Genomic DNA, 18,774 nt, shown 5'->3' with positions numbered 1-18,774 from the left:
TGTGCGCACTGCCGCTACAGCCGGGCCGGTCTCACCGTTGGTTCGCGGGGAAGAGAAGAGGCGGGGCTTAGAGCGGCTCATTTACATACATCAACAGCACCCCCAGGGCGTTCTTGGGCACTATCAAATCCACCACACTGTCTAGCGTAATTCATTATCAGGCAAACTGTCCTGGCGACTACACAAGGCTTCACGTCTGACGTCCAATCAGTTTTGGAAAGACAGCAGACGACATAACCACCATCACTGACATTGGAACATTTACACCACCCATCAGCATGAGCAGCGACACAGAGAACAGCCGCTCTCCCGACCTGCGCTCCCCCTCACCTGGACATCCTGAGGGGGACCCACCCGGAATGCCCACCCCAGAAGAAATGAAGGAAAGACTTGCCGGCATTGGTGCGGATGACCCTAAGTTTTCCATGCACATCCAAGAGGCAGTGTCTCAGGTCCTCAAGGGCTATGACTGGTCACTAGTGTCCACTCCATCAAGGGCTAACGGAGGGGAAAAACGAAAGCCCCACATCAAAAGACCTATGAACGCTTTTATGGTGTGGGCCCAGGCTGCTCGGAGGAAACTTGCAGACCAATATCCCCATCTTCATAACGCGGAACTGAGCAAGACTTTAGGAAAGCTTTGGAGGTAGGAATGAACCCTGTATATACACCCTCTCTGTTCCTATACCCTAACCTGTAAACATCCTATCTCGTTTTTAACAGACTGTCTCACCCTTAAATCTTTACCACGCTGAAGTTCCTATTTAAAGCAGATCACTAACTCATAGCTTAGCACTTTTGTAGTGCTGTTAGAATTTAAATGTGTCACTTTCTTGTTAATATGGAAGTGTACCACCTTGCTGTTAATGCATGGTACACCAGTCGACCCGAAACTAGGCTGTCGACTGCTACGTCAACGGAGAGCGATCACGTAGACAGGGGATTTTATCCGCAAAAAAATGTTCTTCATGTTCTGCAGATGTTCCATGTTGACTTTCAAACTAGATCAGAAGATTATTTTCCGCACAAAAAGTTTAAAACCATGTGTTTCTGAGCGAAGCGGAAATAAGTGGTTTTGAGCACAGGATCTGTCCCATTGTAAACGTGTTGTATGTTTGTAAAGTTTAAATACCCGACAATCAACTTTGAACTTTTACCATTTACTTTTATCAACATGAATTATGCACATTTCGTATTTCGTCTACGCTGGGGATGTAATATACAACAGTGTTGACGAAATTCATGATCACATGTTTAAACGTTTATACCACTTGTTGATTTCTGTCAACTTCATATCTGCAATAACTGAGGCTGCCATGATTCTCAGCTTGTCAACGATGTTCATCTGTAGGGTATGGATATTTAATGCGAATGTTTAATTTCTTAAACTTGAAGATGTAATTATAACTATATAGGGGTTAATATAGAAATTAGGTATTGATGCAATACACAAAAATAAAAATCGACGTCATTTTAATCATTTAGTTCAATTATTGCAATTATTTTTTTTATATTTCCAATTCCAAAAGAAATTAACATGCGCCCTTAAACAATAAACTGACACTTCATTCAACTGACGTCACAGGGTAAAGAAAATCGCTAAAAATACTGTATTCCGTTTTCTAATTAATCAAATATCTGTCCAAGTACATATAATCCTGTTTGAAAGTCGAAGAAAGTTAAAAGAGGCTGTAGACCCATGTTGTGCGTTTGAGAGGTTAATCAGTAAAGATGTCATATGTCATGAAGTCTCCCCTCCGGCTGCGAGTAATTCAAATTAGCTAACATTTTAATAGGTGCCACATCGCTAGATCAAACGAATCTCGCCGAAACTCGCACTGACAGCGAGACCTGACGAACATATGCATAGGGGCCTTCCAACGAAAGACTGTAAATATTAAGATTAGCAATAAACGTCACTCCCACAGACAAACTGTTACGTTAAATTACTGCTATTTGATAGACATTGACCGTATAAATTTATTGTCACTTTCACAGGTTGTTTACTGCAGAAAGGCTCCCAGTAAACCTTCCTTCAACGTATATCTGCTTATTCACCCACTCCTGTAACTGTTTAACCGCGGTGCTTAAAAGTTTTGTTTTAAATTGAAATTTGATTTAATTAAATTTAATGCTGATTGAAAACAACCATTTCTATGTTGCTTTATTAAGTCTACAAACTTGTATTCAGCAAAAGATGTCGTCATATACTTTAACCAGACAATATCGAGACTGTTAACTGTTTTATGAGTAAAACCCGATTGTTTATGCATGCAAAGTTAAATTCATAGTACGCTTCCTCATAAAATGTGAAAGGATACGTTTTTCAAAATTCTAAATTTCGAAGAATCTCAGTTTGTGTGGGAAACGCTCTCTATTCGAATCTAAACTCGCACTTGCGGTAACCAGGATAAAGCAACCCATTGCGAAACAGTATATTTGATACACGGCTTAGCTGTCGCGCCCGCCCTATAAGAAGTCCCCCACGTCACATAACATAGTGTATCAACCTAAACTAGGGCAGCGAAAAGGATTTAATTCCGACCACACAGATCTGTGGGGCGAATCGGGGCACCTCGCGTTTCTCCCCCGAGATTCGAGACTGTTCGGGGGAGAGGTGTGTCGTGTGAGTCCCCACCGGCATTCGACCGAGTTACCCTTTTTACCTGCAGGGAGACAACACTCCAACGCGCTTTCATCTTCGGAGACTTGCCATAATTGATAACAGTGTTGGCGCGTATGATATGAAAGTTGCGTTTTGGCGACGCGCTTTTAATGTTGCCCGTGCAGGACATGCGTGTATTGGGGTGCAGATCGTGCCCAGTGTGAAGAGCATAGTGCCACTATTGGTGCACGCTTCGGATACAGTTAGACGCACTTCGCACGCATCGTTGCTTTGCGCCCTCGACTTGCGTACGTCAAACTCTCAGAGGAATCACGGCCCATCAAACTCACCCTTTTTAAAAACTAACAACTAAAGTTTAACGCGCAAGAGTAGCCCCGCGGAGTCTTTTATGAACGAGACACAGTACATTCGGGTTTTGAAAGAGATGCGCTCAAACGTTGTTATGATATCAAATTCTATGACAATACTACCCACCGAAGTCGAACAACATAAGAGGACATAGGTAATTATTTACCTGTGGATTAGAAGTGGATTATACTCATCTTATACATGTTGATTCTAAGGAAAATTACAGTTTACCATGCCGTTTCCTAAACGCATAGAATTTATTTGTACTTATCATTCATTATGTTCACGTGGTAATAATTAATACATTTTACACTGAGCGGCATCATATGATTCCCAGTCACCTGGGAATTGTTGAATTAACTAAAGAAATATGAACGGTTAACATATTCTACTACGACATGCTCATGCTGTTAAATGTCCGATGATTCCCTTCGAATATTTACAATTTATTGTTTTTTGATGGATGGGAATATATACTCATCGCTGTATTACCGTCACATCTTAACTCTCTCAACAATTTATTCCAACCGAAACTTTAAAAAAATAATTAGTTTTGGAAATAGTGATAAATTTTTTAAATATTTTAACTGAACTGCGGGCAAAGGAAAGTATACATTTGACGATTGAATTTCCCCAAAAGATTACAAACGTTATAAAACATTACTAGTCTGAAAAGTGTCGTCGAAACGCAGCAAAAGTGAGATCCACATCCAAGTATGATTTGCCGTATCAACTACTTCATCATTGAAAATCCATTTCTTGCTTGTGACATAGTTCGCCACAATCAAACATGGATGTATACTTTTTTATCCAGCAGTTTATTGAAGAAATCGTTCCCGAGGTGTTTGTAAAATATCTCTTATCACTTTGAAAGCATAATTAACTCCAAAAGCTGTTTTCCAGGTCAGCAACAACATACCTCCCACCCCTTCGCTTCATCCCCGTGTCCAATAAAGGACGAGCGGGTGGTCCACGATTTGTCCTCAAATGTGTTTAAAGGTCAAAAAGCATGTCCCGACTAAATCCCCGTTAAGGATATCGCAGCTTTCCGACGTCTCTCGCCTGATAAGTCACAGCTCGAATCGTGAGAAATATATTTTTTCCCTCAATGTCTAAAATGCAAAAGAGTGAGAACGGTGAAAAAATGCAGGGTTATCTTCTTATCCAAACAATATTACTCTCGCTCCTGTATCCAGCCCGTATTGGTCGACAACAAATCCGCCAAAACGACTCCAACGCGAAAGTTCCCATCGTATAAAAACCTAAAATAACAGAATTAGGTTTTCCAAATTCAGTTTATATTCATATTTAACGCGTCATCACTCTTGCAGCGCTAACGAATGACGTTTAGTTTCGTATGAATGTCGTCTGCCTCTGCTTGACGGCAGTTAATTCATCGCTGTTACGACATTGTGTTTATACACAGACATACATGTGACAATTTGTCAGACCTTGCCAAATGGGAACAATTCCGCCAAAGTCGGTCTATCTGCCCAAACTGATAGCAGTTGTTGATACCATCATTTCAGTCGCCGCTTTTCGATCTGCCGCCATTTTATCAGCGATATCGGTCATAATGGCGGACATGGGCTTTTGACGGGCGTATAGATCCATGTCACAGGAACATATACGCCACAGTAACACTTATAAACAATCACATCTTATCCCACAACACGTAACAATGAAAACTTATAGCTGAAGAATTTTAACAAGTATATCCTGTCTTGACATGCTTAAATGTTAAATAACCCGAGGATACATTCCAAGGCTAGTTATCTCCGTTAACCAGACGTCAGGCGGGCGAACAGTAGGGGAATCGTGTTGTTTTAGTTTCCCATTTCTTCAGATATTCCTGGGCCCTCACAAATTTATATTTTTTTCAACACCTGATAAAATGCAGACCTTTGAACAAAAACAAATATGTTATGAGGACTATTTTGAAATAACACAACATTCAGACGAAAACTGATATTTCTTGAGTTGTTTAGAATCGGAATACAAGAAACATTCTTATTGTCGCTTTCTAGTATTTAAATCAAATAAATATTTAATTTATTTTGCTTTTTAACGACTTATTTAAATAACATTCGTTTGAGGTTAGGTCATGAAACGTGAACGAAATTCAACTAACCAATGCAAGTGAATGGTTGTATTTCTTTAACTTGATCAAATTTCAATTGGAACTGTTCCGTGAAAACTGTCACCTCTCGGTTACATGCAAAATGCTCTGAAATACGATGTCAGGCTTTGCGGTTATTTCGCGTAGTATGTCCAGTTATTTCAAGTATTTCGCTGTCTATTAGAAAGGGGTGCTCAAGTGGCCGGTGTCAATTCTCAAATATAAACTGTTGTTCAAAGCGAAAGGAAACAAAATGTGTCAACTAACAAACACCTTTTCACGAGCTGATTTAACATCCTTACATTTGTTACCCGTTCTTCTGACCAGTCTAACGTCACGCTGCTAAGTCTCGGACAAGCACTGACCATAGGACAGCGCGTGATGTATCTGAAACCATATGGCGGATGTTGGCCACATAACAAATTGATAAAGACCATGGACAAGTCGCGACAATGTGACAGACGTTGGCCAAATCAGCCAGGGGTCTTCTGGCGTCCTCCGGGGGTCGCACACAGGTGTGAGGGTTTTTTAAGGGAGGGGGTTGGTCCACGGCAGGGACCCGGGCAACTTAGCAATGTCCCTATACTCAGTCCCCTTGCCCTCCAACGTTCAATATTAGAGGAGCTAGCCGCATAGTTGACACTGAGCGCGTGATGTTCATCGTCAACACTGCCTGGCCACGCGACAGTGCAAAATGTGTCACTTGTAATTCATCACCAACATGGGTATTTGTCTTCATTTTGTACCCCCGGTACTAATTACTATACAAATGATAGCCTTTGTACCGCCTCCAACGTCTTGTCGAATACAATGGAGCTTAACCTGGCTTACCCTACCCTGCCATATTGCAGAGTGTATCTCTCGTTTAAAACAGATCGGTTTCACTATGCTAGCATAATAAAACAGACATTTTGAGGCAAAATCACACTTTTTGCAATCAAAATTTAATGTTGAAAAAGAAAATATTTTTTTAACATTATTTGATAAACAGGATTCGTTATTGCTTCGACTGAAATTGCGTGTTGCGGGCCGCCTTTCTGGAACCAATATGGTCATGGAAAAACTATTAAATCAACTTAATCCTGTATATATTATCTTTAAAAGCCTCTAGGTTTTACAAGGTTGACAAGATTGTCCCTCCTTTCTATCAATGAGTCAGTTATCAAGTGTAACACATGTAGCCTAATCTCTTCATGTGACTCACCAGTGCTCGCTCCGCGCAAAAAAAAAGTTCCTGGAAACGTTTGAAGGCTTTAATTACGGACGTACATGTATTTGACATCAAATACATAGATTCAATCTTGTGTACTTAGAGGTGCCGAAAAAATTACTAGGTTCTTATCAATGTCACGCACGAGCACAATGTCTAACACATAGCAAGAAGTATACATTTAACGTTGGTTGAAAAGAATTTGAAAAAAGGAAATCGTTCACGAATCATTTGTACCGTAGCTTTACACGACTTCGAATTATATCTCTATAGGTATCTGTTCAAAGGGTTGGATTTCGTTTCAAGAAAGGAAATTATCATACCACAAAAACTCATAAAATAACTGAGATAAGCTTCCCAAATTCAGTTTATGTTCATATTAAACGCGTCATCGCTCGTGCAGTGTTAATAAATACATAGTAATAAGACGTTCGAGTCAATATTATTATTCATACTTTTCATAATGACGAACGGCTAAAAGAAAAACTTTTTATCGCAGTAGGAAGATACAATCTTGACATAAATCTGTCACTTCAACGATTGATGGTAGGTAGACGAAATGAAGAATGAAGAGGAAATAAAAACATGAAGCCTCAAAGTGGGAAGGGATGTTTTACGTTTTATTGAGATTGAGACACCATGTAGAGACACACAATTTCGGGGGTTACGTCACGTGTCATGATGTCTCAGAACATGGAAGAATGTCTCCAGCCTCAGCGGCATCCCGTCTGAACCAGAACGGGGAGAAGGGCTGGCATATCTTTGGCTTTATTCATAGAAATACTCCCAATTCCACGGCCCCTCTGCTGCAACTTGTTGATGTTCGTCTCGCACGTGCAAGTCCTCCGCGGCGCTCCGCCATCATCCGGGTTGAACCGGTCCGCATGTTTCTGCAGAATCTGTTAATGTCACTTTGCCTGTATGGAAACCTGTCAGCGCAATAAATATTCACTGTTTCTTTTGCCCTGTAACTTGACAGGCCTATCGCTGATACAAGACAGGACTGAGTCCAGGGAATACAGAACACACACTAGAGAAACTGTAATGGTTCCTTTAATGAACGGCTACTACATTAACCGGAATATAATGTGTAACTATATTTAAACATTCAAAGTTATTTTTTGTTTTTAAAAATGTTCTGTTTTGATTTTTTCAACTGAATTATTTCTGTCTGATTGAACTTTCTGTCACATTTCTTAGAATCAGTTTAAAGATAAAAACATCATTTTCTTGAAATCAACTACGAGGGTCCAGGTTTATAGTTAAGTGCGCGTTTAACTGGCGGACATCAAAGGAAGAGGCGATGTAAACGAGCAGTTACAAAGTATGTCATAAATTACCTTTATCATGCTTCAGTAGACCTTCGAGAAAAAAATGAGTCTTATTTATGGAGATGTACTTACATAGAATTCCTGCAATTCCAAGCAATATTATCAGGTGCACAAAACATACTCAAGCAAGACAATTGTACAACAAGTCGCATACAATAAAATTTAACAGTTTAAGTTACAGAAATTGCATTTTAAAGATAAACGTCAGTTATATTTCCTAAGTTATGGACATTAACGCAGAATATACAGAATATTCAAATTTTACAAGATGTTCTTCAATATATATTTGAGGTTTCAATGAATAAAACTATCACTGAAGTGATACATTTCGCTAAACAAGGGGGGACTGTTGAGCAAGAGGTCTTAAACTTTTGTCAACTTAAACGATATTTGAATTAAACTAATCAAATTGTCCGACAACCCCCCTCATGAAGTCATTGTATTCCCTTCATGTCCATTGTAAAGGACGCATTTGTTGACAATGTCCCATAAAGGTCGGCCGCCGTTTGAGGTAGACCAACGAATCGCGTGCTGTTGTTTGCCTTTTTTAAAGGACGGGACGTTGGATACAATTGAAATGTAGCGAAAGTCACGTTAATTTGCAAGTCACGTACAATCATTAATCTTCGTCAAAGTTTACCGGCAGTGCCAATAGCACGTGCATGTCTCGTGCGGTCGTGACCACAGGCAGATTCATCTCTTAGCATACGCTCACTAATGTCGGAAATATCCTTAAACAGTGTTCGGCATAAAACTGTCGAATTTGACCCAAAACCATTGTCTGCTTCCGCTAAAACAAATAGTTCATTACGCGTGACCGTGTTGCCATTGCTTGACGTTCTGTCACGTGTGTTGACGTTGCCACTACTCTAACATACCCAGTGGTAACACTGAATCCCGTGTCAGGCTTATTCGTGGTTAGCCAACACTGGTAGGAGGGACACGTAATCCCAGGATATTCTACAATCTGGCAATATTACGACGTAAGAGGCAACACTACTAAGTAACGTTTACACGTAAGAAAGGACATGGTACGAGCTTGAACTTTCTCAAACTCCATACATCTCCTTACATTTACACCAGAATAACTTCAGCAACAACAAAATATAACATAAAATACTTTTACATATCTGAAAATAAATCAGTATTTTACAGAATGTAGAACAAACGAAACGTTTGTCTAGACCAATGGTGTTCAGACTTGTAAACTTTCAGAAAACCTGTCAACTTAATGTGTATAGTGAGCTCACTTTGTATCAGTTCATATGAATTAATTTTGACACAAGTAAGTCAATCAAAGAGACGGCTTTCATTGACAGATTGTTCCATAGAAGTTTAGGAAACAAGAAGGGTCAACTGGGTTCTGTGTTACCGCAACTATTGCCCTGACAACGCTATGGTAACGATATGGCATTCCACAACTCCGTTGAGATCACACTACGGAAATACCAGTTTATCAGCCTCTACTCATTCGTCAGAGCCTCTTCCATCGACATCCGTCCGTATACTCGTGCGACGTGGAGGAATTCGTGTCAAGATCCACAGACCCCATAATTCATAATGATGGGGAAATCAGGCATATTCATCAATTTCGGGGGAAGAAATTCTTTTAATTTTTTTTTTTGTTACGTGCTTGATTGGAGTCAATTTGTCTGAACAGAGCCAGTGATAAGTGAATTAGTGATAAATATGAGTAAAATAAATCTGTTTGACTGGTACACCAGTATTTGAATAATGGATATACCGCAGTATAGGGATCACTTTTGTCCGCTAAATATAAACTTTCTATGGTTTATATGAGTTTGAAACATTTTATTTTCATCTTTTCTGAACCCGAACAAAAATATTGCTGCATTAAAAGAAATATTGCTAAATTTCTATTGAATTTGGTTAATGAAAGCGTCCAAAACACTTGAGTAACGTGTACTGAAAATCTTCTCTTCGAACGTTATGTTTGCTTAAACCAAACCAATACAGTAAAGAAATGTTCCAAAAGAGAAACAATTTTTAATTTGATATACCAAATTCCAATGGGGTGACCTTTTAATCCGCGATTAATATTGATGCGACCTTGATGGACATTTTTACGATTCCAACTCACGGGAGGCGTTTACAGCCCAGCATAGGGTTCCACGCAAATCCTTAAGACCTAATGGGTAATCTTCAGAGTTAATCTGGGGGACCTTGATGCCAGAGTTTGGTTAAACGCACCTTGTAAAACTCATGCAGGGCTTACCACTCCGCTGAAATTGTCTTAAACCGAATCTTCACTGTCAACAAAGCTTGTTCTGACGTGTCTTTGTATAAACCTGACATCTGAGAAACGCGGGAGGGTTTTGGTGTAAGACCTTGGTGAGTTTAACCAAAGCTCCCGCTCATGTTCTGAGTCCGGCCGCCATTACAGTCTCGTAGTCCAAACACAATGTTCCGCCATCTTGTCAAACATTGCCAGCGGATTGAGGTCCAGCCGTTTCCATAACCTCTGTATAAGAATCAGCTTTCGAGAACATTATGGCCTCAGGGTTATTGTAGGTAAAAACGCCGGCCCTATGTTTCAGCGGAACGTGCTGATTTTCCGCCTGAGTGATTGGGTTACAAAGTTACCGCGCAGTACGTGTGTTGCTACGCGTTCTCAGGAAAATCTAGCTGAGCTTTGTCACAGGTGACTCAATCTCGTCTTTGTAACACCTGCAATTAAGAATCCCTGTTTCCAGTATTAGTGACTTCAATGAAGTTATTCATTGTATAAAACACGTCACATGACCAGTAAATGGGCTTTGCAAACATATATATACGAAGTGTATAACGCTATCTGCCACAATGTACCCTTGTTAGGGACAGGACCAAGAGATCGAGTGAAGATATTATGAGTTAAGCCAACACCATTCTACACAAAACAAATACGTTATGTACACATCACGTTAGGTAGTGATTTGTTAAACGATAAGTTCATAACCATTGGGCGCTTAGGTTTGACATTAGAGCTTTCTTCATAGAAAAAACAGTACAAACACACTTCTTAGAATTGTTCTTCAAATGTTACTGCATAACGATATTATTTTATATTACACGTTTGGCGCTCTTGTAATATCCAATCTAGTATTGGCATTTGTGATTTCATGCGTTGACTTACGGTTTAGTTACATATGTGTGTAGAAAGTCCGCGTGTTATGGTGGTAGGCTGTAAGGACGTGGATTTAGAACTACTGAGGGTAAAGGAACCTTAGTCTTGAACACCTGGTGTCATAATGATTTTCATAGATCCATTCATATTATTTTCACAGTTGTTTTTGCCCTGAAAATCGAATGAGTTTCTGAGGATAGTCAAGAGTGGGTGTTCATGTGACTGATGTTTTAAATAATTTGTTGCTATTACTCGAACCGGTAATTATGGGTATGATCTGCATGTGCTTTGTTGATGAACTCCGAACTAACGCAAACTCTTTGTTCCACAGACTTCTTTGCGAGGAGGAGAAACGCCCGTTTGTGGAGGAAGCCGAGAGACTTCGTCTTCAGCACAAGAAGGACTACCCTGATTACAAATACCAACCCCGTAGAAGGAAGCCTCTGAAGGGACAACAACAGGGTAACGAAAACGCCAGCCCTCTTCCACCAGGGGTGCTGCTCAAGCCCGTTGGTGACTGCTCATCACCAAGCGATGATTGCTCCAGCGAGTGCTCGAGTCAGCCTGGAGGATCAAACGGTCCTCCTACCCCACCCACGACACCCAACCAACACGAGGCCCTCAACTTGAAGTGTATCTATGACAGAAAGGGAGTCCGCGCCGGAACAGGTGAGTTGTGTCTCAGATGAAATGTGTAAACTTTGACTTGGTTCATAATTCTTTTAAGTTGACAAGCTTTTGAAACATGTAGTTTTCAAATTCCTTTTGTCACGGTACTTAGTTTAATGAACAAGTTCACTTCGGATTTAAACACTAAACTCTGTTTTGTACATATTTTGAAATATGTTGTTTTGTGTTTCAGGACAACTAGGTCCTTCTGGACACCCAATAGACTTCAGCCGGGTTGATCTCCGAGAACTTAGCCCAGAAATTATCGATCCCTTCGACGATCCTCTTGATCTTGATCGCTACCTACCGCCCTCCGGAACGGCCCTACCCAGCTCCCACCAGGGTCCCCACCCCGGCCACTACACGCCCTGCTACGGCAACCAGGGTAACAACGTTCCCGCCACCACCGCCACAAGTTGGACCAATTCATACAGAGTGTCTTCCGCCAGCTCCTGCATCCAATCCTACATGCCCAACAACACCAGCACCACCAACAGCACCAACGGCGGCAGCAGCATCAGTTCTGCTTACGACATCAGTGAACAGTCGTCACAGTCCCGGACGGCGGGGCTCCATCAAGCCGCCCCAGCTACGTCTTCCTCTTCCTACCACGCTGGCTCTCCAGACTACAAGTACAGAGAGGAGGACAATTCTCATATCAAGATGGAACAACTCCCGGCCCATCAGTCTCAACCCTACAGAGTCGATCAGAAATACGAAGCGTATAATGCATCCACGTCTCGGTACAATATGGACAATCCAGGACCTTTTGGTGGACCTGTTCAGAGTGCCTACCTTGGCCAGAACTCGGCTCCAGTAGGTGCTGCTCCTTCCTATCAATACGCTATGGGTCTCCGACAGATGTTCAACCCAATAGCTGCCGCGGTACCCGGCGAACAGACATGGGAAAGGTATACTTGAGTGGCTTCATCGTCAACAGCTGTGTTTGATCTCATCCCACAAATGCATAATACCGGTGGCCGCCAATGTGGATGACAGGATCTTGAGGCTCATGAGAGTGTCGTCTGCTCTTGGAACCAAGCTCGTAAAGCCAGGACTGCTTGAATGGCGTCTGTCTCTAAAGCGAGAACAGAAGTGCGTTTGTGAACTTCTTTGTGACATTACGCTCAATCTTTCGTGTCTCCAGAAGATATCGGTCGGACTTACTGACAGTATTGACGAGACTGTGTGTCCAAGCGGCGTATCCTCTGGACTGTGCCATACTGTGTATGTAAATGTTTTGTCATAGACCGCATCCCTCCAGTATCAGCTTCAAAGAGACTATTTGCCAAGCAACATACGATCAGAATAGACAAATACCTGTCACACCAGCTCATGCAGGAATACAAGTGCTTCTTAAACGTTGCGTCAAGCTACGCCATATTATATTTGCCTGCAGTTAGATTTGGGTTGCTTTGTATGTGCCAAAGACGCAACGTTACGCCTATATGCATGACCAAAACATGTAGACACCATATTACAGTGCTATTGTCTTCCTAGATCAAGTGCCTTGGCGCAGATGTAATCTGACTACTCATTGGTCAGTTTCATTGTGTAGTGACCTGTGATTGGTCAACATTAGAGTGTCGTGATCTCATGTGCTACACATGCACGAAATAGCTGGATTACCCTCTCTTTGATGATGTATCTATGCAAGCCTTATGCAAAGCACTATAGTTGTTACCTAAGCGATCTCCGTTCCTCGGTATGTTTATTCTATAAGCTATCTCAGAGGTAGAGAAGAACATCTTCATAAATCATGTACATATTTTCTAGATTGTTATTATTCAAGTTTTGAATAAACCTGTTTATACTTTTTACATGGTTTTCGTGTCCTCTCTTGGATTTTAAAGAAGTACTGGACTTTGACCAATTTGAAGTCAAGCCATTCACTTTTTGTGTTTGCCAATTCAAAATTGAAGGCATCCATTGATTATTCAGCTACGATTCTCATAACATGGCAGAAACAAATGTCTGTTTCACCAGAACGCCATCTTCACCTTGACATGTCTTTGTCCCTCATGGAACGATGATCATGGTCTTGGGAAAGGTGACTGTGTTATCTAGCATTCTGGCTCATGACACACTGAACAGAGCGGACTTGATCAGATGAAGTCGCTTCAGGTTAATCACGTATACCTCCCATCGCTACTGCCGTTGATGGTGATGATGAAGATGATGGTGTAGTCTGTCGTACAGACCCCGAAGCAAATATAACCATGAAAGGCCACACAAGTCTAGAAAATGTGGCAAGTCTAGATTTACTCAGCTTCTGAAAATGAAGAAAGTCTCAGGTCTCCTTTTCATTATTATTTTTTTTACTATTAACTTTTTTCAGTAAAATATGTTCATTTCAGAGACTAGTTGTTATTCTAATGATGGTGATGATATGATAATACTAAGAATGTAGTATCACACCTATTTTGTGATGATACACTTTGTTTCAACTTCTGAAAATGGATCCTCTTCAATCCAAATCAGATGATCATGAACCTGGATAATCCGGACGTCTTTAAACCTTAATGTGGATTAACGAGTTGCGACTATTACTTCACTCTTACACAATCGCACGTTATTGGATCACGGGTATTACTCCCACCTGCTCGAACAGCCAAGGGGGGCGGTGGAGTAGCCTAGTGGTTAAAGCGTTAGATCGTCACACAGGTTCGATTCCCCACATGGGTACAATGTATGAAGCCCAATTCTGGTGCCACCCTTCGTGTTATTGCTGTAATATTACTAGAAGCGGCGTAAAACCACACTCACTCGCTCGAACAGCCAGGTAGACCATTACGAAGAGGAGTCATTCTCACACGTTGTCCAGGCCACACAAAGTCATGCTATGAAGTCATACTACACAACACAGACTTAAAATAGTAATACATAAAATAGTCCTCGCTGAACAGAATATTTGGGATGGGGTAATTTAGCTCTCGGATTTGTTTATATGTCCCGACTCCGCAGATCCAAGTGTTCGCTTGGAGCAGTTTTTACATATCTCCTTACATAGCAATAAAATAAAATATATTACGCCAGATATCAGTAGTATTACCAGACGTGCGAAGCTGATAAATCCTTTCAGAAAGAGGTATATTATACCACCAGCTTTTTTCCTTAAGAAGCTCGAAGATTATTTCAGGTTCGTTCTAGAAATACATCATAGCGCTAACCTCGTCGCGTCTAACATCTTGTCTCTCAAAATGAACATATTTTACAGAATAAACATCCTAAATAATATAAATAAAATATAATAACATGGAGCACAGTGACCTTCTACATTTTCACCCTCGCCACATATTCTAGACATGGACTGCATGGTATATTTGTGTCAGGGTCTGTATAACAGACACAGACATGCGGTTGCTTTAACGCTAAGATCAATTTCTGGAAGGACCCACATGCACAAAGCGATTTTAGCGTAAGGCTATGCCTAAGTATGGGAGATCCAATAGCTCCACCTCTACAAATGATGTAAGTGTAAGTGGGTGGCCACTTCTTTCCTTAAGTCAGTATTAGCAACACGGCTAACTAAGGCTTGGTTGTGTGGAAGTGCAAAAATCGTTTTGTGAAACTAAGCCTGCAATAATCTGATGTTGTTATGGATCCAATACACATAAATCCGGTGTTAATATAAGATGTTTTGTGAAACTAAGCCTGCAATAATCTGATGTTATGGATCCAATACACATAAATCTGGTGTTAATATAAGATGTTTTGTGAAACTAAGCCTGCAATAATCTGATGTTGCTATGGATCCAATACACATAAATCCGGTGTTAATATAAGATGTTTTGTGAAACTAAGCCTGCAATAATCTGATGTTGCTATGGATCCAATACACATAAATCTGGTGTTAATATAAGATGTTTTGTGAAACTAAGCCTGCAATAATCTGATGTTGTTATGTATCCAATACACATAAATCCGGTGTTAATATAAGATGCTTTGTGAAACTAAGCCTGCAATAATATGATGTTGTTATGGATCCAATACACATCAATCCGTTGTTAATATAAGATGTTTTGTGAAACTAAGCCTGCAATAATCTGAAGTTGTTATGGATCCAATACACATAAATCCGGTGTTAATATAAGATGTTTTGTGAAACTAAGCCTGCAATAATCTGATGTTGCTATGGATCCAATACACATAAATCTGGTGTTAATATAAGATTTTTTGTGAAACTAAGCCTGCAATGATCTGATGTTGCTATGGATCCAATACACATAAATCTGGTGTTAATATAAGATGTTTTGTGAAACTAAGCCTGCAATAATCTGATGTTGTTATGTATCCAATACACATAAATCCGGTGTTAATATAAGATGTTTTGTGAAACTAAGCCTGCAATGATCTGATGTTGCTATGGATCCAATACACATAAATCCGTTCTTAATATAAGATGTTTTGTGAAACTAAGCCTGCAATAATCTGATGTTGTTATGTATCCAATACACATAAATCCGGTGTTAATATAAGATGTTTTGTGAAACTAAGCCTGCAATAATCTGATGTTGCTATGGATCCAATACACATAAATCCGGTGTTAATATAAGATGTTTTGTGAAACTAAGCCTGCAATGATCTGATGTTGCTATGGATCCAATACACATAAATCTGGTGTTAATATAAGATGTTTTGTGAAACTAAGCCTGCAATGATCTGATGTTGCTGTGGATCCAATATACATAAATCTGGTGTCAATATAAGATGTTTTGTGAAACTAAGCCTGCAATGATCTGATTTTGCTGTGGATCCAATACACATAAATTTGGTGTCAATATAAGATGTTTTGTGAAACTAAGCCTGCAATAATCTGATGATGTTATGGATCCAATACACATAAATCCGGTGTTAATATAAGATTTTTTGTGAAACTAAGCCTGCAATAATCTGATGATGTTATGGATCCAATACACATAAATCCGGTGTTAATATAAGATGTTTTGTGAAACTAAGCCTGCAATAATCTGATGTTGTTATGTATCCAATACACATAAATCCGGTGTTAATATAAGATCTTTTATGAAACTAAGCCTGCAATAATCTGATATTGTTATGGATCCAATACACATAAATCCGGTGTTAATATAAGATGTTTTGTGAAACTAAGCCTGCAATAATCTGATGTTGCTATGGATCCAATACACATAAATCTGGTGTTAATATAAGATGTTTCATGAAACTAAGCCTGCAATGATCTGATGTTGCTATGGATCCAATACACATAAATCCGGTGTTAATATAAGATGTTTTGTGAAACTAAGCCTGCAATAATCTGATGTTGCTATGGATCCAATACACATAAATCTGGTGTTAATATAAGATGTTTTGTGAAACTAAGCCTGCAATAATCTGATGTTGTTATGTATCCAATACACATAAATCTGGTGTTAATATAAGATTTTTTGTGAAACTAAGCCTGCAATAATCTGATGTTGTTATGGATCCAATACACATAAATCTGGTGTTAATATAAGATTTTTTGTGAAACTAAGCCTGCCAGGATCTGATGTTGCTATGGATCCAATACACATAAATCTGGTGTTAATATAAGATGTTTTGTGAAACTAAGCCTGCAATAATCTGATGTTGCTATGGATCCAATACACATAAATCTGGTGTTAATATAAGATGTTTTGTGAAACTAAGCCTGCAATAATCTGATGTTGTCATGGATCCAATACGCATAAATCCGGTGTTAATATAAGATGTTTTGTGAAACTAAGCCTGCAATAATCTGATGTTGTCATGGATCCAATACGCATAAATCCGGTGTTAATATAAGATGTTTTGTGAAACTAAGCCTGCAATAATCTGATGTTGTTATGGATCCAATACACATCAATCCGTTGTTAATATAAGATGTTTTGTGAAACTAAGCCTGCAATAATCTGAAGTTGTTATGGATCCAATACACATAAATCCGGTGTTAATATAAGATGTTTTGTGAAACTAAGCCTGCAATAATCTGATGTTGCTATGGATCCAATACACATAAATCTGGTGTTAATATAAGATTTTTTGTGAAACTAAGCCTGCAATGATCTGATGTTGCTATGGATCCAATACACATAAATCTGGTGTTAATATAAGATGTTTTGTGAAACTAAGCCTGCAATAATCTGATGTTGTTATGTATCCAATACACATAAATCCGTTCTTAATATAAGATGTTTTGTGAAACTAAGCCTGCAATAATCTGATGTTGTTATGTATCCAATACACATAAATCCGGTGTTAATATAAGATGTTTTGTGAAACTAAGCCTGCAATAATCTGATGTTGCTATGGATCCAATGCACATAAATCTGGTGTTAATATAAGATTTTTTGTGAAACTAAGCCTGCAATGATCTGATGTTGCTATGGATCCAATACACATAAATCTGGTGTTAATATAAGATGTTTTGTGAAACTAAGCCTGCAATGATCTGATGTTGCTGTGGATCCAATATACATAAATCTGGTGTCAATATAAGATGTTTTGTGAAACTAAGCCTGCAATGATCTGATGTTGCTGTGGATCCAATACACATAAATTTGGTGTCAATATAAGATGTTTTGTGAAACTAAGCCTGCAATGATCTGATGTTGCTGTGGATTCAATACACATAAATCTGGTGTTAATATAAGATTTTTTGTGAAACTAAGCCTGCAATAATCTGATGATGTTATGGATCCAATACACATAAATCCGGTGTTAATATAAGATGTTTTGTGAAACTAAGCCTGCAATAATCTGATGTTGTTATGTATCCAATACACATAAATCCGGTGTTAATATGAGATCTTTTATGAAACTAAGCCTGCAATAATCTGATATTGTTATGGATCCAATACACATAAATCCGGTGTTAATATAAGATGTTTTGTGAAACTAAGCCTGCAATAATCTGATGTTGCTATGGACCCAATACACATAAATCTGGTGTTAATATAAGATGTTTCATGAAACTAAGCCTGCAATGATCTGATGTTGCTATGGATCCAATACACATAAATCTGGTGTTAATATAAGATGTTTTGTGAAACTAAGCCTGCAATAATCTGATGTTGCTATGGATCCAATACACATAAATCTGGTGTTAATATAAGATGTTTTGTGAAACTAAGCCTGGAATGATCTGATGTTGCTATGGATCCAATACACATAAATCTGGTGTTAATATAAGATTTTTTGTGAAACTAAGCCTGCAATAATATGATGTTGCTATGGATCCAATACACATAAATCTGGTGTTAATATAAGATGTTTTGTGAAACTAAGCCTGCAATAATCTGATGATGTTATGGATCCAATACACATAAATCCGGTGTTAATATAAGATGTTTTGTGAAACTAAGC

At 39.3% G+C, this 18,774-nt stretch overlaps 1 protein-coding gene across 1 annotated transcript; it reads left to right on the top strand.

Moving 5' to 3' along the window:
- Positions 1-125: 125 nt before the first annotated feature.
- Positions 126-13,247, top strand: LOC124263847 (transcription factor Sox-10-like). Its single transcript, XM_046698568.1, has 3 exons — positions 126-646; positions 11,090-11,427; positions 11,621-13,247. Exons 1-3 carry the CDS (start codon positions 279-281, stop codon positions 12,346-12,348), a joined length of 1,434 nt encoding a protein of 477 aa, XP_046554524.1. The 5' UTR covers positions 126-278; the 3' UTR covers positions 12,349-13,247.
- The last annotated feature ends 5,527 nt before the right edge of the window (positions 13,248-18,774 follow it).

This window comes from Haliotis rubra, unplaced genomic scaffold (assembly GCF_003918875.1).
Source record: "Haliotis rubra isolate DU_JTF1 unplaced genomic scaffold, ASM391887v1 Scf9, whole genome shotgun sequence".
Classification (NCBI taxonomy): domain Eukaryota; kingdom Metazoa; phylum Mollusca; class Gastropoda; order Lepetellida; family Haliotidae; genus Haliotis; species Haliotis rubra.
The sequence above is the reverse complement of the archived record's forward strand: the minus strand, read 5'-3'. Positions and strand labels throughout refer to the sequence as shown.